Genomic DNA, 22,393 nt, shown 5'->3' with positions numbered 1-22,393 from the left:
TGCATTCGTCCTTTAACATTGAAATCTACTCTATATCTGTATTCATTTGCGTTTTCCCAGCACTGGGCATGTGTGACGTAATAGCTGTACACAGCGGTGCATATCTGGAAACGTATTCCTTATCTCTTCTTATCCATCTGCACATACATATTCCTTACTAATTGTTTTACCAAACTGTGTGGTCCTAGGCCACTCATTTCTCTTGCTCATTTCCATAGACCAACGTATCTATACACATACAGTTTCCTTCCTTATTAATCTTATTGTTCGCTGCCAACTACAGGAAGCCTATTTCCTGTTTGGCTCTACGCCCAGAATATGCATTTTGGCCAGGAGTGCTACGTGGCATGAAAATAAAAAGAAACTCTATTAATTTCTCTGCATTTTATAATATCTGAAAACATGTGTTGTCTCTATTTGCAATATGCAAAATATACGTGTTGTATTATAAAATAAAAGATGGCTTATTTGTAATGCACATGTTCACTCAAAATGGTATATTGATGAAATCATTCTACTCAGTTGCTCAGTCTTGCAATATTTGGCGAAGTTTACAGTGTGAATTCTAATTGATCATCCACATAGAGAGACATTCATATTTTTTTTTTTGGAACTGAGAGTATAACTCTCTATTTCTGAATGAAAATGCGAATAAAATACTCGTCGTCAGCGTGCAATGGGACACTGAAGAGGGCACTCTTCAGGCCAACGATCAAACAATACGACATAACTTGAGGAATATTTGTTTGACAGACATCATTCTGACCGGTGGTGTATCAGGAATAGAGAACGTCATTGTGTCGTTCTCACTGAAATATATTCTCATATTTGTTTTGGCCATCAGATCACGTCCCAAGAGGTTTACTGGGGACTGTGGTGTGTAAAGTAGACGCTGTTGAATACGTTTACCTCCTATTTCTATTGGTACTGGCTCTGTGAAAGGGGCCCTTAATATCGCCCCAGAGAAATCTAGTGTGTTTGTGCTCTGGTTGGAAATGGGCAGTGCCCCCTCCTTGATACAGGAGAATGTGGCACCTGTGTCAATCAAAAAACTACACGTGTTGTTGTTAATCATGACATTCACAACTGGGTCCTCTCTAATGTTTGTGAGACATGACAACACGGGACACACTAGAGCTATCTGTGGGCTTTCCTAACTCTAATAACCTCCATCCTGGTACTGCTGGGTGGTGCCTTGTGAAACCAAATTGATGGGGGGCAGTACTGTAGCTCCCTGTGATACAAGAGCTTGAGTCTGGGGCACCATTTGGTACACAGGCATGTGTTGCTGAGGTAGCTGTTGTTGTATGTGATCTTTTGTTACCTGTGCGTTACCTCCTAGTACTTTTAAGACACCTTGTGAAGAATTAGTGACAGTAGTCACTTGACTCACTGGTGTAGCTAGCCTAACTGCATCAAGAGCTTTTATTTTCTTTAACTTTTGCTGTTCTAGTTTAGCAGCTGCGTTCTTAATAGCTAATTGCCTTGTTTGTGACATTAGAGATCCAATGTCTGAGACATCGGGAAACTTCCGGCGCAGTTCGTTCCATAGCGCTGATCTTATCTTATTGAAAGGATCACCATCTAATTCTGAATTAGTGGTGGAAAGCCTTGCGTCGATGCGTGAAAACATATCCTCTGCATCCTTTCCAATCAGGGACACACCTGTAGTGTCATTTTCAAAGGCTTGTATCCACTTTCCCGCACCCTCTGTGAGGGGTGGGAGTTCTTTCTACATATTCTCTTTGTCGGTTAGGGACCAAGTGACTGAGATAGGGGGGTCATTGACCTCTTCGGACGGCAGGGGCAGCTGGTGTGTTACCCCTGTGGATCTTGTGTTATCATACCTGCGTGCGTATTTCTTCCAGACCCTTAGGCCTTGGCGCATGTAGGTGTAGTTCCAATCATCATCTCCTGCTTCCTGCAAGATACATTCTTCAGCAGTTGCCATTTGCTCTGGCTCAAAAGATCCTTCTCGGGGCCAGACATTCTTTTGAAGTGCATTAGCCTTTGTCCAGTCTGCCAAGTTATCTGAGAATGGATTGACATAAAGGTCGCTCCCTTCTCCAAGTATTACTATCTCATTTGGCGTCAGACCATTGGTCAATGGCTGTCTTAGCCTGTAAAGGGCAATGTTGTTCAGTTCTCTAGATCTTGCTGTACGCAGGCGTGCTGTACCTGATACATCATATTCCTGTGGGATGTTCTCAGGTCGCCCTTCGTTACCTAACACTGCAATACTTTCTATCTCTCTTCTTCTCTGCCTTCTCCTCTTTTCTGCCTGTTCGAACAATTTTGGCAGATCCAAATAGTCTTGCTCTAGCTGTGGTGTCATTGGCGTACGTGGTGTAACTACTGGAGGTGATGTCTGAGGTATAGGCGTAGGTGGTCGTGTCACCTGAGTGTTAATTAATGATTGTGGACGGAGCTTGGGGCACACTTAAGTTGGCTGTGAGAGAAGCTGCTGTGTTGATCTGTGGTGGGGCTGCACTTTGTGCTTCCTGATGCAAGTCTACCTATGGCCCTTGCTGTGGCATGATAGTTGGGACCCCACCACTGTGTGGCCCTACCTCCTTCGCACCACTAGCTAATTCATTTGGTGCTTGTTGTTTCTTTTTACTAGATTGGCCCAAGTCACCCATCAGCTCAGTCATGCTGTCCCCTATACTGGCTAGGTATAATGACATTTGCTGGAGTGTTGCTGTATTTCCTGTGGGGCTTCTTGAGTACTGTTTGTGTGACATGTCCCCTGCTTCTCTATCCATTCTTTGGCATAGGTCACTTTTTGCCCTCCACCTGCTAATGTCTCCCTCAGTTGCTACCTCAGAGGGACACTGTTCACTGTCTCTTTTTACTTCATTGAACTGTAGCTGGTCATCTTCCTTTCGCTTGGGACCAGTGTTAAGGGGCTGCCACTCATTCCAATATGTCTGTGTATCATAATGCTGATGACTAGGGGATCGGAATGGGCCATAATGTCTTGTTCTTGTTCTTGGGGGATTATGGTCCTCAGTGAGGGATGTGGGTGCTGGGTGGTCAAGTCTGGGGAGTGGCATGTGGGAGCTGTGCTGCGAACCTCCAGAGGCCTCATTGCTCTCTTTATTTTCTTCCTGCTGGGGGCTGCAGAGTTGGACACATCCCATCTTTACTGTCAATAGCGTGTCAATTTGAGCTGGCATTCCTGATGCTGCTCCCTGCAGTACTGGGCTTTGGGAGCTTAGTAATAGCTGGCCTAATGTATTCTTTGGTCTACTGTATTGTGAATTATCTGAGATGTCTGGGGCTGAGGCATCGTCATGGCCTATGGCTGTCTGGACATTTGATAAGAGTTCTATGTCAGTCTTGATACCCTGTCCTGGATCAATGTCATCTGCGTCATAGGCTGGTGGATGTGCTGTGGGTGTGGACATTATTCTTCTGGGTTGTGTGTAAGCAGGGGTAAGAGTGTAACGCCACCGGGTGTTATTGTCAGCCTTACCTGCTGCAAGGATGTTACATCAATTCCTAGGGCTGAAATTAGTGTCAAAATGACTGTACATGTCAGGTGTGAGACAGACTCAGGGGATGTTGCTGTACCTTCAGAAAGGGCAACAATACAGCCGTTCACTACGTGTACCGTGATCTGTAGTCTTGGGTCTTGTCTGGGCTGTCTGCTCATATCCTAGGGTTGTCTTTGGGCTGGGCAATCTATGGCAGTGAATGTGGCAGTACTAATCTCCTTTTAACATGCGGCTTTGTAAATATGCCCACATTTCTGGATAATGCGTCGTGGAAGGGTGTCTTTGTAGTAGTTCTGTGAGACTTGGTGATGGCTGCTGCTGCAGCTGGTCATGCAACTCGTGGGCGTGAGGCTCACAGCCTAGTGGAGTGAGGGTATCCTGCGAATCTCCCTGCCCCTCCAGGCAGCTGGTGCTTGGAGGAGGCGGTGTGAGTGAACACTGGTCGGCGATATCAGGGCTTTCGCTTTTAATTACACTACCTACTGACTAAAGTGTGAGTTGTTTGTTATCAGTGAGGGATGTATACGTTGGCACTGGGAGGCACAGTCTCACTAGATGCAATGTAGATGCCCTTATCGCAGTACCCTGTGTGAGTGGGATTCCCAACAAGTCCCACGCTCTAGATATTAAGGAAATTTGGCTTCTGTTAAATTTCCTATGTGTTTGTGCACTAACGTTCTGCACTGATATAATTTTATTGTCTAATATGTGCAGAACTACCTCAACTGGTTGTTGTCCACTATGGCTCATCTGTACTTCTTTAGTTATATGTACCTATATGTACCGGACATCTGGCTGATCTCCTGTCAGTTGTTTTCGGGAGTGGGGCAGTTTACCACAAGCTCATCACCTAATGCTTCTATAATGACGGAATAAAATTCCTCTCTAATTTCTTCTTTTTCTGGGCCGTTGTAAATACCTTCTGGGGAGTTGTCAGGGAATTCCAGGGCAGTAGGATGGTTACCAAAACAAGCCTCAAGGACCTTGCTATACAAAGGTTTGCGAGGCCACAATGATGTCACAATAGCAGGTACCTCTAGTCCCGGTAATGTCATAAAAATCTGCACGTGTATGGCGTGTGTAGTCTTGTATGTCCTATAGTCATGTATCCTATTCATTTGTGTGGTATGTAGTTAAATAAAAAGAAACATCTTATGCTATACTAAATGACACTCAGTCATCCAGAGAGCGCAGAGTGTTTCTCTGTATCCTCCCTCGTGAAGCCTGCAGTGCTCGTGGAGGGAGGGGGCTATCCTGAATGCCACGTGTGCACACAGGAGAGTAGCAACACTAAAAAAACAATATATCTATGACAATTGTGGTGCTCAATATGCTGTATCTTTGCGGAAACTCTTAGTTTATCAGTGGCAGATCAACACATGGGGATACATAAAAATGCATTTACAATCTCCCTAGTTATTGAATCTCACTAACAACCCAGTCTTTAATTGCTGTTCACAAAATATTTGCAAACACAACAATGATGGACAGAATGTGGATCAATGTCACACATTCACCCCAGTCCAAAGATCTGGGCCCAAATCCATCGTTTTTCCACTCCACACCACCCTGGGTTAGACAATGGCAATATGCAAATCAGCGCTGACCCTGTGCCCCATGGGAACAGTCCAGTCCGAACTACAAAAGCCATGTCCTTCCCAGAACGGAAACAAGCATCCGAGGACCGGACCGGTTTCGAGGTAACACCTCATCAGCCCGGCTAGCTTGATTCCAGTGGTGTGGAGTAACTGGGACTCACGTCTGAGCATCCCCAGTACACTTAGAGCGGTAACTGCAAACACAACAATGATGGACAGAATGTGGATCAATGTCACACATTCACCCCAGTCCAAAGATCTGGGCCCAAATCCATCGTTTTTCCACTCCACACCACCCTGGGTTAGACAATGGCAATATGCAAATCAGCACTGACCCTGTGCCCCATGGGAACAGTCCAGTCCGAACTACAAAAGCCATGTCCTTCCCAGAACGGAAACAAGCATCCGAGGACCGGCCCGGTTTCGAGGTAACACCTCTCATCAGCCCGGATAGCTTGATTCCAGTGGTGTGGAGTAACTGGGACTCACGTCTGAGCATCCCCAGTACACTTAGAGCGGTAACTGCAAACACAACAATGATGGACAGAATGTGGATCAATGTCACACATTCACCCCAGTCCAAAGATCTGGGCCCAAATCCATCGTTTTTCCACTCCACACCACCCTGGGTTAGACAATGGCAATATGCAAATCAGCGCTGACCCTGTGCCCCATGGGAACAGTCCAGTCCGAACTACAAAAGCCATGTCCTTCCCAGAACGGAAACAAGCATCCGAGGACCGGACCGGTTTCGAGGTAACACCTCTCATCAGCCCGGCTAGCTTGATTCCAGTGGTGTGGAGTAACTGGGACTCACGTCTGAGCATCCCCAGTACACTTAGAGCGGTAACTGCAAACACAACAATGATGGACAGAATGTGGATCAATGTCACACATTCACCCCAGTCCAAAGATCTGGGCCCAAATCCATCGTTTTTCCACTCCACACCACCCTGGGTTAGACAATGGCAATATGCAAATCAGCGCTGACCCTGTGCCCCATGGGAACAGTCCAGTCCGAACTACAAAAGCCATGTCCTTCCCAGAACGGAAACAAGCATCCGAGGACCGGCCCGGTTTCGAGGTAACACCTCTCATCAGCCCGGCTAGCTTGATTCCAGTGGTGTGGAGTGCCTGGGACTCACGTCTGAGCATCCCCAGTACACTTAGAGCGGTAACTGCAAACACAACAATGATGGACAGAATGATGGACATGGCTTTTGTGAAATTATCTCCCTCCGTCAGTGGAGAAGTGTGGCTCACTGGTTAGAGGAGGCAGACCCTGAAGCAGAGGTCAGACCCGGAACCAGGGTTCAATTCCCGACGCGGCAGGGTCTTGAGCCCAAATATCCACGGACTCGATAATTGTCATTTCGGTGCCTACTCGAATCACGGGTTCACACTCTGCAGCTCTGGGCATTAGCTGCTTAATATCCACTACGGCCCCCCCCGCGGAGGGATGCCTGGCTTTCACCTTGGGGATGCCCAGTACGGGTATCTCACAGGGAAAAAGCCAGGACGGGTTCCCAAGGCAAGCGCCGAGATGCCTACGGGTAATCGAGCGCTATATAAGAACGCATAATAATAATAATAATAACATGCGTATCAGACAATAAATTGCTGGTTACAGCTTAACAAAGGTTACACAGTTATTAGAGCATGGCAATTTTAGTTACAAGTATGTTTGTGACCAACAGAAAGGAACATATAGGTAGGGGAAAAAGCTGCCAAGGGGAGATATTCTGGGGAGTGGGGGGTAAGAGCAGGGGAAGTAGACAGAGTGGAGGAGGGAAAGAGGAGGGGAGGGTTAGAGACACAGCATGGCAAGAGGAGGGGGTGGTGACAGGGACACAAACCGGTAGACGAGTCAAAGCTGCGCCCAAAGTCCAGTAAGCTGTTATCCCAGGGGGAGTGGTATAATTTCCCCATCTCTGTTGCGAGAGGCTCCCTAAGCGCAGTGGACTCTCTCAGAGGGGTCTTTGAGACTCCAAGGCCTATTTACTGGATCCTTCCCCCAAAAGGGGAGTGGTGCCATACCATACCTCAATTGTGAGTGGCTCCCTTGGCGCTGTGGACTCTCCCAGCGGGTATTCTGAGACTCCAGCGTATATAACTTGGATCTTTCCCCAAAAAGGGGAGAAGGAGTGCTTAGTCAAATGGCACAAAAGGACAGGGGGCTAGGCGGAGAAGCGGGCAAAGGGAAAGGTTCAGGTGAGAGGGGATAGAAGCAAGGTGGTAGACAAAGAACGAAATAATGCTGAATAGGAACAGATAGATAGAAGACAAGGAAAAAGCAGAGTCACAGATATATGAAGGGGAGGGGGCCAAGACCGGGAGCTGGGGAGAAAAACTGTGCCCAATGTCTAGCTGAGTAGGTGACGGTCAGGGGATGAACCAAGGCCGATCTCTTCAATAGCTGAACAGAGCAGCTCCACCGGGCGTCAGCCATAGTGCTCGGACTCCGCTGTCAGGATGGGGATCTGGGCTGGGCACTACCAGAGCTGTTCCTAGTCTTCGGTACGGGTGTCCACTGTTTTTTCAAGGTCATCTGCCCTCTCCCACATGTCTGTTACCTGCTGCACTGGGTCTTCCTGGGCAGTCCACGCCTGATCCAGTGCATCTTCCTCCTGCTCCTGAGGGACTCCAGTCTGGCGGCCCCAGGGCTTGCCCATGGTGGTATTGTATTGTAATTGCATTTATATAGCGCTTAACCCTGATGAGGCGTCAAAGCGCTTTTTCGGCGAGTAGCATGCTACTCCGGGACCCATAGAGGATTAGTGTTGAATTAGTATAGTGAAACATGCAAGTACATTTTAAGTGTTGGATAGGTTAGTCAGTTATTTGTATTTGGAATGATAGCAGAAGGATATAGGAGGAAAAAGACTTGCATTTATATAGCGCTTGTTGACGCATGCTATTCAGCAAGCCCATAAAGGATTAGTGGTGAATTAATATGGTGCAATATGAAGTAATTTCAGTGGTGGATATTTAGTCAGATTATTTGGAGTGAGAAGGATGGGGGCGAGATAAAACGGGAAGAAAGGTTTGCTTTCATATAGCACTTTGTTACCCCTGATGGGTGTTGAAGCGCTTTTCTGGCGAGTAGCATGCCACTCTGGAACCCATAAAGGATTAGTATAGTAAAATACGAAGTAATTTGAGTAGTGGATATGTTATTCAGTCATTTGGGTAGAGAAGGGAGGTGACGTCATATTTTCCAAGTGTTCTGAAATTGCAGTCTGTTGCTGTGCTGTTGCTGTGTTTTTATGAAGGTTCCATTTTTAATGGGCAGTCGTAAAGTGCCCCTAGTTTTCCTGCAGAGGGCGCTGAGATCATGTCTGAAAGGAAGTGCTCGGACGTATAGACCTGAATTCCTATCCTGAGTGCCCCAGCTGTGGGGACATCTGGATACGTGGTGATGAATTTTGGTCTCGAGCAAACACAGATCATGTGTGTGCTCCCTGACCGAGGCCTGTCGCATGTACTGCGGTCTGCTTGAGGTGCACCCAAAGGGTTAGCTTCAAATGGTGGAAGTCTATTTCCTTCACCGGGAGTTAAGTATAAGGAGTGTGTTGGTGGCAGCATACTAAATTTTCAGGTTTTAGTGATCAGTAGAGAACATGCCTTTTTAACTGTGTCATGGGAGTGGCACTTGATGGCTCAATCTTGTAAAGTTCAGCTGCTCTATTTTTAACTCATCCTTGGCCTGAAGTGGATTGTAAGCAATGCTTGGATGTTTGTGTGCCTATGAGAAGGTACAGATAGCAAGCATGGTTGCATGTGTGCGCTGAGATACATGTTTGTCTGCGAAAAAGGACAGTGCATCAAGGAATAATGAGCATGGTTGTGTGTGCACATTGGGATATATGTGTGCTTCTTAAAAGGTACAGTGCATCAGATAATAGCGTGCATGGTTACTTGTGGGAACTGAGCTATCTGTCTGCTAGTACCTCATGTAGGAGTTAGCGTATGTTGCTGCATGAGCGTGCTGGGTTATATGGATGCCCATGCGAGGGTACAGTACATTGGAGGCTGCGAGTGTGTGCACGTGTGTGCATGCATGTGTTCATGCATGAGTGTCTGCTTATAATGGACACAACACATGTAGGACACTGATTTCCATTTTGGGAGGCTCAGGGCTTGCGAAAAGAACAGGGAGTGGTAGAGGTATCTCCTAGACAGGTTTGTGGAGTGCAGCATTTCTGAGAGCTGGGTGGAACCCACATTCGAGGAATGACGAGCGAGGCTCTTCAGTGTACTTCAATAGGGACTCTTTGATTATGAAACGAGGCCACTGAGGAAGGATTTGGGGCTGATGAGAGAATTCTAAAGAGTAGGGATTCGTCCTTTGGTAAAACGTCTGATGCACAGATCACTGAGGCCGACATCCAGGCGTTAACCTCTAGTCACTCCCATTGCTGTGTTTGGGGCCATCCTGGTTGGAGACTGTCCTACTGTGATAGTGCTCTCTGGAGGAAGAGGACAACAAAGGAGTGGGCGCCTCAAAGTGGGCAGCCCTCAGGACATTAACTTTAAAACAGAGAGACACTAAATCACAAGTGTGTATGTAAATGGATTATAAAAACGGGAGCTTGACACTCCCAAATGATCAAATTGAAGCAATACGTCAGATTGAAGAAGCACAGCACGAGTTCTGTGTGTTGTGACCAGGACTGGGGGCTACGGGGTCTGCCAGTCTTGTGTGTTAGATGTGGGGACATCGAGAACACTCACGTGGATCACCAGCATCTTCATGACCCAGGACCAGTGGGCCCTATAAGGAGAAGGAATTACCCAGAGTGAGCGAGGTCCAGTGGGGGTCATGCTGAGAGGATTCCGGGAGTGAAGTGAGAGTATCTGGTCCATAGAGAACAGCATGCCGATCGCGTCGGCTGCCAGTGTGCGCTGTGTCCCTGTATTCCAGGTGGGGGCCACGAAGAGAACTGGACTGTCGCACGGATCAGACTGCTAGTCCATGTGGATTGTGCAATTCCCAATGCCAAGAGCGGACCCCTTCTGAGAGAAAGGGTCGCTGCTCTGGTGCCATACTGCCACGAAGGGTTGACCATTGCCCTTGGTTAGCCTGTGACCCAAAGAGGGCCGTCACCTTCTTGATTCCTGTATGTGTGAAAAGGATCACGGAGAACACCAAGGGTGGTCGCCCTATGTGTGCTGTGAAGACCCACTGCATGTCAGGAGGGAGCCAGAGTCCAGGAGAGGGGCGGTCTCCCCAGGACAGCAAGCAGTCGTAATTGCCAGCGGGATATGACTCGCGGAGTTGGAGCTAAGCTTCACCTACCGGAGTCTGTGAGCACCCAAGACCCATATCTAGACGTAGGAGACAACTTGCCTCCTGATCACCATGGGTGTCTGCTTCCACATCTACAGATTCCAGAGTCCTGCTGATCTCTGGGCTAGAAACATGTGCCCGGGAACTCCGGACTGCCAACCCAGTGAGTGAAGTAAGATGGACACTGGCCTCTTGAGCCTTGGGGAACTCGTTCTGATTAATGTGCCCAGTTTTGTTCACATACAGATTTCTGCTTAACCTTACAGTAGGGGCCTAGATTGCATGTCCCCACATGTGAATTGGAAATACCTTTCATCCAAAGAGTGGGACAGGAGCTGACCTGGGTAAGTAATGCTAGCAGGCCTGCCTTGAGAAGACTTTGCAGTGTGTTGTATTGTAATTTGTGTTCGTAGACAAATACCACTTTTTACATTTACATAAATGCTGGAATTTGACTGGACAATCATTTATTGGGGTTACTAAATGTTTTTTGTGTTGTGAGTCTGTGCTCGCTTTACACCTGCCTCCTCTCCGAGAAGCCTTGGACTGCTCGACCCTGGCTACTACCGAGTTGGATGCTGAAGGGGTACTTGGCCCAGATGCTCAGAGGCCATAGTTCCTTCAGGACATCTGGATTAAAGGACCTCAAACACCATGGTTGGGCCCTGTAACTCCTGCTTGCCTTGTAGCCCTCTGAAAAAGAATGTGACAGGAAGCAAATGGGATAAGGAGGGAGGGGGCAGGTGGTTAAGTGACTGCAAAATTGATTGTTTGTTTTTGGGGAGTTCAGAAGTAGTGAGCGGACTGCCATTCCGTGTTGAATTACTATAAAGTATTCTTAGATTTGTGCTAAATAAATTGAGTACAATGAAAGAAAGATTGTAGTATTGTACTCATAAAGGTAAGTGGAACCGAAAATTGTAATGATGTTGCCAAGCAATGAGGTGTGAAGAAAATAGGAGGAGACCCATGGTTAAACTTTGGGGGGCGCTCATTTGCAGAGATGTCATTGTGGAGAGTGAGAGTATCCAGAATTGTGAGCCGAGTGACGTTTCACTGACCCAAAATTTTGGTTTGGCATGAATGAGCCATAAAACACATACTAGCACTTAATAAGCATTTTTCTTGTAGGTAAAAGAGTTTAATGGACGCCATTTTGTCATGGAAACCGCAATTACGGGAGATTATGCACTTGTGAAAGCATGGAAGGCCGACCGTGCTGGAAATATTGTGTTCAGGTATGCTCATTTGCTGATTTTTAATGTTCTCTTTCACCAAATACAAGGTATTTTGCCTTGGTCTATGTAGAGCTCCCGTGCCAGCTCATTCTCTTTAGCGCCATGCAAACTTCTAGTGCTGGCACGGGCAGCTGCCTTTGTATGCATCTTCCGGATATGCTGCGACTTGTTAATGTGCCAGCGCCTAGGTTTCTGCGCTCTCCATTCATTCAAATAACCCGAGCTGGACACATCTGTACTTGATCGCACATTAGCAGCTGTGCGGTTCTCGAATCTCGGTGCCAGCTGAATATCAGATTTCCCCTGCAAACAATGATCCGCAAACCATCCCTTACATTTAGGCCTAATTGTAGGAATAAAATCCTTGTAAGATGGCTGAATCGTCATAGTTTAAGTCTTAAAAGAAGCCTGACCAAGCATACAGAAGGATTGTTACTCTGTCTTGTGCAAGAAGATTACCCTTTAAATTCCCTGTTGGATGGCAGCCGTATTGTTTGTTCTGCTTTGGCATGTAAGCGTTTCCGAAAGTATGCATGTAAGCTATCATACATGGCTGTAGAAATACATTTAATGAGGAGTAACACCTTAAATCCTTCTTTGTTTGCATTAGATTAGCTGTTATGTCCATGATGGTCTTAATTCTTTCAGTAACCATTTGCACTTTAAAATTACAGTTTTATCCAGATTGTATTTCTAAACTGCCTGTATAGTCTGATGTAGTATTTCTTGCTCATTTTAATGTAATTTGTTCGCACTCTGTAATTGCCTTCTAGTTTCTGATTTGTTTTTCCTCTCTGAAGGCTTTCCCTTTGGGTCCTTCTAGCTCTTTGGGGGCATTTAACATGATTGTATTTCGTCAGTTTCAATCTGTGTGAACACAGTGTGCAAGAAGGCGAGGTTCTTCCCAAATTAGCACCTGGTCCCTGCACTAGGTAGTTCTCTTGGCGGTCTAGTTGATTTGACCATCAGAACATGTGCAGGAGTAGGAGTGGGCATATAAAGCAGGCGGCGTCGCACTGGCGCTAATAGTGCGTCAAAGGCAAACCCTTCTGTGCCAGGATCATGACCAGAGCATCCCACCTGGACTTTTGGCCCCAAAATTCAGGTATGTGTATCCTTTGGCCAAAATAATTCTGCAAAATAACATGAATGAAAACTGTCATGTTTTCTTCCCGTCTCTAATGACCTGGTCAGAGAAGAATCACTGCCACTGCTGTGCGTTATTGCCAGGGACTTTTCGTGGCTAAGACCACCGCCATGGCTCTGCTGGATGATAATGCTAGCTCAAACAGGCGCAGTAACCATAAAAGACTGGTTCCCTCTAGTTGAGAGGTGAACCCCATCGCGCAAAAAGAAATGGTCACCCTGTATGTACCCATGTCCTATTGATCCCAGTTTGGGGGTCCTGCACAGCTTTTCCATCTTGTTGTTGATTCTCTTTACCGAGTGATTCAACGCCTGTACTGACCCCCCCCCCCCCAAAAACTGGAACCTCGGGATCATGTGAGACCAGACTATAATCACCTTGAGGGATCTCCTCGCCAGCCATCCATCCTCAGTGAGCAATTCTTCCCCTACCTCCCTACGCATCATGTGCACCAAGTCATTACCCCCAAAATGTGTAAAATACAGACCAAAGGGGGCCTCTTGCTGTTACCCAGCATGCGCTCCATCAGATCCCTGAAATACTTAATGCGCAGACCACCCTGCCCATGAATTATCAGATTCGCCCCCGCTTGTTGTGCCCTAGCCTTGAATGCGCCTGTAATGAAATGGGTTAGTCTGCGAACATACGAATGCCCGATGATCCAGACGTCTTATTCCTCTTGGGCACAGGCGTGAGCTTGCGCCATGATGCGTGCCGTGCGTTCCTGTACTGCTGATCGGTGGCTCCCTGCGTGTTGCTTAAGGTCAGTTCTGTATGGACTCTATTTGCCAGCACACTTCTTGATCAGTAGGTACTAGTTTTGATATGAATTTTTGTAGAATGTCTTGTTGAACTTAGAGGTATACTAAAGTCACAGCAGTTAGCTCTCTGTGAATGTATGCTGTTGCTTTGGGAAACATGGAACACCTGTTCTCTTTGGAGCCCTGTTTTGCAGGCATTTTCAATACTGTTCCTGATAACCATGCCAGACCGAAGAGGCATATGACAATAGGTCTGATTAGCACATTGATTACACTGATTTTGCCCTGTATAAACACTGACTTTCACTACCGGATACATTGCTGGCAGTTAAGATGCATTAAGTTCAGTTTTTTTGCAATGTTGTTTCTCCAGCTAAGTTTGCAGTACGGTTTTACTCTTAGGTCGGAGGTCCTTTTTTCTCATATTAGTGCTTCACGTGTATGGATACTTGAGTGTCGTCTTTTATGCAGTGGCGTATTGAAACTCGACCCCCCCCCTCCCCCCCTTGCAAGATATACTGATGGAGCCCCCACCAATGTGTCTCCCTACTCAAATAAATCCAATTAATATCTACATATTGTGGGATGAATTTTAATCTAGATATGGGATTGCCAACAGTGAAACCAGCAGACCTAACTTCTGTTTATTATATTTGTATTTTATTTTCAGGTACACAACTGAAAAGTAAATATTTTATGATGATGAAGCATGACACCTTTTGGGGTGTGTGAGGGCATCATGACAAAAGTTTTGTCTCTCCCCTTTTTCCCTTCAACCCCCCTTTAGGAACTGCACCCCTATTTTTGCTTCACGTTCTCCTTGGAGCCACGTGTGCAGGACCTGCTTAAAAATCGGCTTCCGGACCCACCCCTCTCTCTTTCAAGTGTTTCCAGTGTTGCAATACTTGGATAATACAAATAACGGATTAGCATAGCATACATTTAAAGACTGGATATAGTACAACCAGTAAAGGATATTGTGACATGCAAATTGTTTCAACAACATAGTTGGGCTACTAAAGTAGACACAACTAATATGCCCATAAAGGAATTTGAACACTAAAGACTTGCCCTAGATTCAGAAATATATCTGAAAGCTAAGATTCTGGGTAATTGAGAGAATGTCAGTATATCAACCCCTGTAATTAAGCAAAGGAGGCGGGGCATTAGTCAAACCGTTGATCATGGTGGTCACAGATTCATATCCGTGGTAGAACAATAACAACCATAATTTTAGAACATACGAAATCGCAAGACTCGGTGCACCCCCTCCACCCCGATGTCCTCAGCCATCACGTCCAACCAATGTGTTGCGAATGACCCACAAGGAGGAATTGCTTGGAATGTGCTAGTGTGGGGCTTCCATGGTTAACAAGAGGGGCGAATCACAGCCAGTTACCCTGGGCTTTATTCATTAAGTACCTTATAAGAGGACGCACCATTGCCTGGCTCATACTAGTGCTTAGACTGTAGGTCTGATAAGATAGTGTCCTAGTAAATGGTTATGGGACATTTCCTCAGTCTGAGTGTGTCCTCTCTATGCAAGGCCACGCTTTTCACCTGCTCCCAATTGAGCATCGAGCGTCCCCAGGCTACAAACTAAGGGGGTTCAGAGGCTTTCCACCTATGTGTAAAAGGGCACTTGGCCACTATGAATCCCACATTTAAGAAGCGGGAAAGTTACCCTGTGTTTCTTGTGCCTACGATACAAACACAGGACATATTTCTCATTTGTGCATGTCCGGGTGGTCCGTGCATGTGGATAGACTTGACGTGATTATGGACCAATAGTGATCTAGAGATGGACAGGCCCCCATAGCATGTGTAGCAAGTCTGCGCCTAACTGAGCACAGCGGGGGCATGCGGCGTCCGCTCTGTAGTAATACTGATTTACATTGGCAGGAGTAAGATCAGACCCATGTACTATACAACGTTTAATAAGCTAATACAGGGCATTACAAGCCTTATTCAACGGCGTGCTAAGTCTGCCTCTCAGCGTTGTCTTTGAATAGTAAGCCATGGAATAATGTGGACGTAGAGTGAATCAGCAAACCATTTTATGAGGTTTCTACCCCTTCCCAGTCCATGTAGATATTGGACTGTCAGATGGATGGACGCCCTGTTTATACACAAGTGAAGGATTTTAGTTTGGAAACTAAGATTGCAATGCTGCTGAACATCCCTGTTAATCTAGTATGAAAATACAAACTGATTTTGTGGACACAATCAAGGACAAGGCTTTCATGCTTTATATGTGTAGAAGAAATCATCCATTGGACCCTACACAGTGACCTCACATTTTTCCATTTCCAGTTTAATAGTTGACAAATTGCATTCTGGTACTTGTAGTCCTGTCTATAATGAGAAAAACTAAATAATAAGAAGCAGGTTGCAAAAATACATCTTACGAGAGAGGTTGCGATCGTGCTTTACAATAGTGCTACTTAAAATGGTCATTTAAATATTGAATGAACTGAATTTTTTTATGTAACACAAAGACAATCTGCGTTGTAGACTGCTTTGGTTTAAAAAAAATAATACGCAAAGCGCTTTGAAATATTTAAGTACAGCTGGCCACTTTAGTTTTTCAGTGTTGTGCTTTTATTGGTGTATATTTGTCAATTATTTTAAACTATTTGTATTGCATGTTGCTTTTAACTTTCGCTTCACACCTTCTCCAAAGCATGCCTGAGGGAATCAAGAACTCTGGGGTTCTATCCAGATCCTTAAATGGAAACATCAGGAAATTACTTATGGTGACTAGCATTTAGTGTCCTGTCTGGTATTGTATTCCCTTATCAATACATACCTTTAACAGTTAATGTAAGAAGAAAACACTTTCAACTGCCCGAGTGGACCTGGACTGATAAGTAAACAAAGACATACAGGCAAAGTTAAAATGAATACAGATTATTTCATATAAAGTTCAACTTAAGAATCATGTGCCGGTCTTTGAAGAAAGTTAAAACATGAAGAGACCGAGTTGGTATTCATGGGGGTTAAGTCTTCTTGCCCGCAGATCACTCCCTGTGTGTGGTCTGACCACTCCCTGATCGAGACTATAATCTCTGTCGATGGTCACATCAGGGCCCCCCCACTGGAGGGCGGTGTCGCCCGCAAGTGGAGGGCTGCTGACTCCTCCAAATTGCTCTCCCATCTGTCACAGACCTGTCCCTCCCTCCCTAACGATATCTGCATCGATGAGCTAGACGGTAACATTTCTCACTGGCTCACGTCAGCTAGCGATATCTTTGCTCCGTTAACCAAGTTTCCCCGCTCCCGGCATAGTAACTCTCACAAATGGTTTGACTCCCAACTAAAAACCCAACATCTAGAGCTACGCCAATTGGAGCGCAAGTGGAGGAGAGTCTACTGTCCCACGAGCAGAGATACTTACGTGGCCGCTCGCAATAAATACAAAAAAGCCATCATTGCGGCCAAAACAGCATATGCCTCCAAGAGAATCCTATCTTCCCCCTGTAAATCGAAGGAGATTTTTAAAGTCCTTGACGAATTTACCTCTGACTCCAGGACGCTCCCGACCCAGGCTCCTACACAGGAATCATGCAATGCTCTCAGCATGTTTTTTTCAGAGAAAATTGTTATGATTAAGGACACTATTCCGGTCACCTTTCCTGGCACTGATTCTGTTTGTCCCCCTCATAATGCACTCTCTCTCACACATTTCCCTTCTCTTGATTCAAAATCTTTGGCCACACTGGCCGTTCGTGTTAAATCTGGTTCCCCGGACGACTGTTGTCCACCATCCATACTACGGGACATATGCCTTTCTTTACCTGACAGTATTCTCCCTCTATTGAACTCTTCTCTCTCTTCTGGCACGGTGCCCAGCTCTTTCAAGGCGGCCGTTCTGGTGCCTCTATTGAAGAAGCCTGGAGCTGACCCCGCAACCTTGGCGAACTACCGGCCTATCTCCCTTTTGCCCTACTTCTCTAAAATTCTGGAAGCCCACGTCACCGCCTGTCTCTCTCAGTTCATCGAGAGCTCCAACTTCCTTGAAGCCAACCAGGCCGGTTTTAGACCCGGCCACTCCACGGAGGTAGTGATCTTGGCCGTGTTGGATGCTCTGAGAGACGGCGCTGACAGGGGTACCCCCCAGGCCCTGGTTCTCTTAGACCTGTCGGCCACCTTCGACACGGTGGACCATAACATCCTTCTCCACCGTGTCGAGCAGGCCGGCATCCAGGGCCTGGCGCTGGCATGGGTCGAATCCTTCCTGACCGGGAGGTCTCAGACAGTCAGCCTGGGTACCTTCAGGGCACCTAGGGAGCGTTCACTCTGCGGGGTCCCCCAGGGCTCCTCCTTATCTCATCTTCTCTTTAATCTGTATCTCCAACCTCTTCTCTTTTCTCTGAGGCAGTGGGACGTTACCGTCTTTAATTACGCTGACGACCTGCAACTCATCTTTCCTCTCAATTCTCTCTCTGCTATTTCTAATTTCCAGGCGGTTATGGTCCACATTCTCCAGTGGATGAGCCAGAATCAAATTAAATTGAATCCCGGGAAGACGGAGCTCCTTCTCCCTGGCAAGAGCTCTACCCACTGGGGTCCGCACTTCTGGCCGGCAGAGCTTGGCCCTTCTCCCACCCCTGTGGCCTCGGTGAAGAGTCTCGGGGTCACTATTGACTCCGAGCTATCCCTTAAGCCCCAGATTGGGATGGTGGTCTCTTCCTGCATGTATCAGCTGCGCAGGATCAGGAAGGTGGCCTATCTCCTGACTCGAAGCCCTGATTCAAGTCATCATGGCTCTCGTTCTCTCCCGCTTGGATTTCTCGAATTCTCTCTATTATGGTCTGCCTAAGGTCCTTCTTTCTAGATTACAGATCGTCCAGAACCAAGCGGCGAGACTGGCCTTTGGGATTCCGAAATGGCAATCCGCCAAACCTCTTCTCACCAAAATACATTGGCTCTCTGTCACTTCGAGGGTAGCCTTTAAGATCGGCTGCCTCACTTTTAAATCCCTAACCGGTCCCTGCCCTGCTTTCCTGAAATCCCTTATCAGTCCCTACTGCCCTTCACGCAACCTCAGATCTTCTCACCTCCGCCTCCTGGTTGTTCCTTCTTTTAAATTTTGCAGAATCGGTGGCCGGAGATTCGCACTTTTGGCCCCCAAATTCTGGAACTCTTCCTCCCTCGCTTAAATCCTCCAACTCGCTTATCCAATTTCGCAAATCCTTAAAAAAGTGGCTCTTCCCACAATCCGGTTAATCTCCTCTGCCTCCCTTAGTATCTGATCAGCGCCAGAAAACCCACGGTGACAGAGCGCTCTATAAGCTCACCTTAACATAACATAACATATAGTTCCCTGGGAAAGGTGGTTCACCTGTGCTCCAGTGATTTCTGTGCTGCCTCTTCCCCTCGAATAGGAGCAGTGCTTTGTTGAGGAGCCTCTCCTCCAAGGGCCCCACACACTCATTTGAGGTGCCTGCCAGGCTTGCACTGAAGAGCAACAGATACGTTATTTTGTTTCTTTTCAGTCCTGGTGGGTCTGTGCGGTGTCCGCTCAGAGTATGCTGCACACTGCACACTGCACACTGCACTGCACACATGTGGAGAAGTGTGGCTCAATGGTTAGAGCAGGCAGACCTTGATGCAGAGCTCTGGCCAGGGACCAGGGTTCGATTCTCGCCTCGGCGGGTCTCCGGCTCATTAATTCCACTGACTGGATATTCTCGCCTCAGTGCCTGTTCTGATCATGGGTCCCACGCTGCAACTCTGGGCAATAGCTTGCTTAGTCTCCACAACTGCCCGATAAGCGCTGGGATACCTGGCTGCACCTGGGGGGTGCCCAGGAGTGGACAATTCCCAGGAAAGCCAGGAAGGGTTCCTAAGCGGTATACGGACAGCGCTGGGACACCTCCGGTGGAGGTAGCTGTGCGCTTTACAAATTCCGACATTTACATTTACTGCAGCTGCTTTGGAGAGACACACTGCACAGACCTGCTAAGAGGACCCCCCACCCCCCTCATGTAGAGAAGACTGAGGCCCCCCTGCATCATGAGGTGCAGGGGTATCCGTTACGCCCCTGGTGCCCTGCTCCTCCAGTGATTCAGTTCCTGGAGCATGTGCAAGCCTGGAGTCACGTGTGGGTGGAAGAGGCGCATGAACCTACTGAGCTCTCCGAGTACCGGCAGCCCAGGTCTACTGAAGGCGGCAGATGTGAGGGAGACACCAGGGACACTGCTGAGAAGGTTAGATGTAAGCCTGCAGGCTGTCCCTTGCAACAGCCCTTGCTGGTTCGTGGGGTCCTGAGGGAGGCAGAATACTTCACTCTCTACATATCTGTTATACCCTACTTATTTGTATAACCTGTATTCCAGCCCTGCTGCCTCTAGCTGCTTGGCCAGAGTGTGAGTTGGTCATTGGAATGTTGGTGTGCCTGTGATGCGTGGAATGCCTGGGTGTCTGAGTGGATGAGTGTTGGCAGTTCGAGATGGGCTGAGCAGCTAGGCAGGCGGCTCCTGGTGGGGCTGGTACCACACTAGGCTGGCTGGAGTCAAGACTGATGTAACCTGAACTGAAGATTAATAAAGAGGACTTAAATATACATCCTGGCTCCTGGTGTCTACCTTCATAGGACACAATAATATCCTATGAAGGGGGTTGGCTTTTCGAAATAATTAATCGGAGGTCACTGGCAGGTGCTCCTTGGGGGGGAAGGGGGCAGGCTTGCAGCGGAGAGTTCGAGGCACCAAACGGTAACTACCAGAAAGAATTAGAGGATAGAGACAGAGCGAGTAAGAGAGGGTGAGAGATACATAGTGACTGGCGAGAGCATGGAGCGAGAGGGAGAGACAGACATGCGGAGTGAAGGAGAGCGGGACAAAGCGAGGGGGGAGAGAAAGGGGGAGATTGAGAGAAAGGAAGCTACTAGAGAGATGGAGAGAGAAGCGACCAGATTGACTCATAGATAGTGTGGGTACGAGAGGCAAAGCGAGGAATGAGAGAGATTAGGAGGGGGAGATTGAGAGAATTGTAGTGACTATATAAGAAAGAAATAGTGCGAGGGAAAGAGAGAGAGTGTGTGTGTGTGTGTGTGTGTGTGTGTGAGAGAGGAGAAAGTGAGATTGAGTGTCATAGAGAGCAAGAGACAGGTAGCCAGGGAGAGGTGGGAGAAGTAGAGGCAAATTGGTTGTGTCCGAGAAAAGAGAGGGTGTGAGAGAAAGTGTAAGAGCGAGACACAAAGCGAGAAAAGATAGTGTAAGAGAGCAAGACGGAATGAAGAGAGAGGAGTGAGCATGAGAAAGAATAAGAGAAATTGAGACAGAAAGAGGGGGCAGTATTGTGTGTGTGAGAGAGAGAGAGAGAGAAAGGAGAGAGACTATGGACGGATAGTGTGATTCAGAATGATCCAGCGCCCCTATAGAAATTCTGTCTCAGCAACGCTACCCAATACCAGATACTCACCATTAATCATAATTCACTCACAAGGCCCATTAACCAACGTGACAGATTTTGGGCAGCTGAATCATGTGACCTAATTAAACAGAACCTTATTCACAAACTCTTTACACATTTATATACAATACCATGGTTTGCGCATAAAACATATTAATTAAGTCACTAAGGTAAATGGATCAACTAGTGGTAACAAGACAATAAATAACAAGGCCAGCTTGTTGTTCAAAAGTCTTATTTTATTAACTTCATTCCAGTAAGTGCATTTCATTGAGTTCTTTATTAGCAATTTCAGCAGCTTTTAATTGAGGATTAGCACATTAGGATGACAATTCAAAGTAAATCAATTAGCATGAATCAACCAAATAAACAGTTTCCATCACCTAAGTTCCCTAACTAAAACTCACTTAGCCTAAGGAAGTAGTCAATAACCTTATTTATCCTTACGTGCTCCAAAAAGTCCTTCAGCACGGCACGCCTTTCAGGATTTGGAAAGCGAGAAGCGCCCTCCCTCCAAAGGGGTCAGTTTTTATACCTTTTCTGACCAGCTAAAGTATCTTTATCACACATTCTTTCTGAAAATCCGAGCTTCTAATTGGCTGAGCCATGTCAGTCCACCAGTCATATTTTTCTGACCAAGTCCGGGGCCTCATCATAGCCCTTATTGTTCTTAGTTTCTCCATCCTTTTGCTTCCTCAAAAATATACATTCTCCGTGCACAAACTTCTCACTTCCTAATCTTGGCATGCCATACTGCATCCTGTCCATGGAAATGTCACCAAAAACACATTCGACTCGACCATGATTGCTTCTGCATTAAACGTTTGTCAGTTCAGCAAAATGCTCTTTCGTCTGCGCATGAGTGAAGGCTTCACTCTGGTCAAGTTTCATACTCTGCAGCACTACCAGCCATTTTCTTAGGCCCATTCGTCAAAACTAATGTATAAACAAACACAAGACATCAATTAATGAAAGAATAAGAATTTATTCTGTTACCCACCCCCTTTGCTAATTATTAACCCATTAATCTATGTTACCTGGCTGAAGCATAGAAAGCAGCAAACAGGATTCTTTTTCAAACGTGTGCCACATAAAGACGAAAAGACATAACATAAGCACACACAAATAAGCACATGCCATTAATCAAAACAGCCGCATTTATTACTGACAAGGACAATAGACAAGGTTAATTAATTATTTTTCACACACTTGCAGTTGCAACACAGAGCACATATGTTAATCCCTTATGTCATGTATGCGGTTTAATCTAAGTTGATTTAGTACATATCACTCCATGCTGATTAATACAATTATATTATGGAAGTTTAACTTTGCGAGTCGAAACAAATGTATTTCTGAATCTCGCTCCATCAACTCCCTCATCTGGTGATTTCAAAATCACCAAACTACATCCAAAAATTTAGCAACATTTTATTTCAT

The 22,393-nt window shown here is 46.5% G+C and overlaps 1 protein-coding gene across 1 annotated transcript in view; it reads left to right on the top strand.

Annotated features, from left to right (window-relative positions):
- The window catches only part of OXCT1 (3-oxoacid CoA-transferase 1), a 551,535-nt gene that overhangs the window by 169,016 nt on the left and 360,126 nt on the right, over positions 1-22,393 (top strand). Inside the window, exon 6 of the mRNA XM_078675010.1 lies at positions 11,520-11,626. Within this exon, the coding sequence (XP_078531136.1) occupies positions 11,520-11,626 (107 nt within the window). The remainder of the gene's footprint in view (positions 1-11,519; positions 11,627-22,393) is intronic.

Source organism: Lissotriton helveticus, chromosome 2_1 (genome assembly GCF_964261635.1).
Source record: "Lissotriton helveticus chromosome 2_1, aLisHel1.1, whole genome shotgun sequence".
NCBI lineage: Eukaryota > Metazoa > Chordata > Amphibia > Caudata > Salamandridae > Lissotriton > Lissotriton helveticus.
This window is presented reverse-complemented; position numbering and strand designations above follow the sequence as displayed.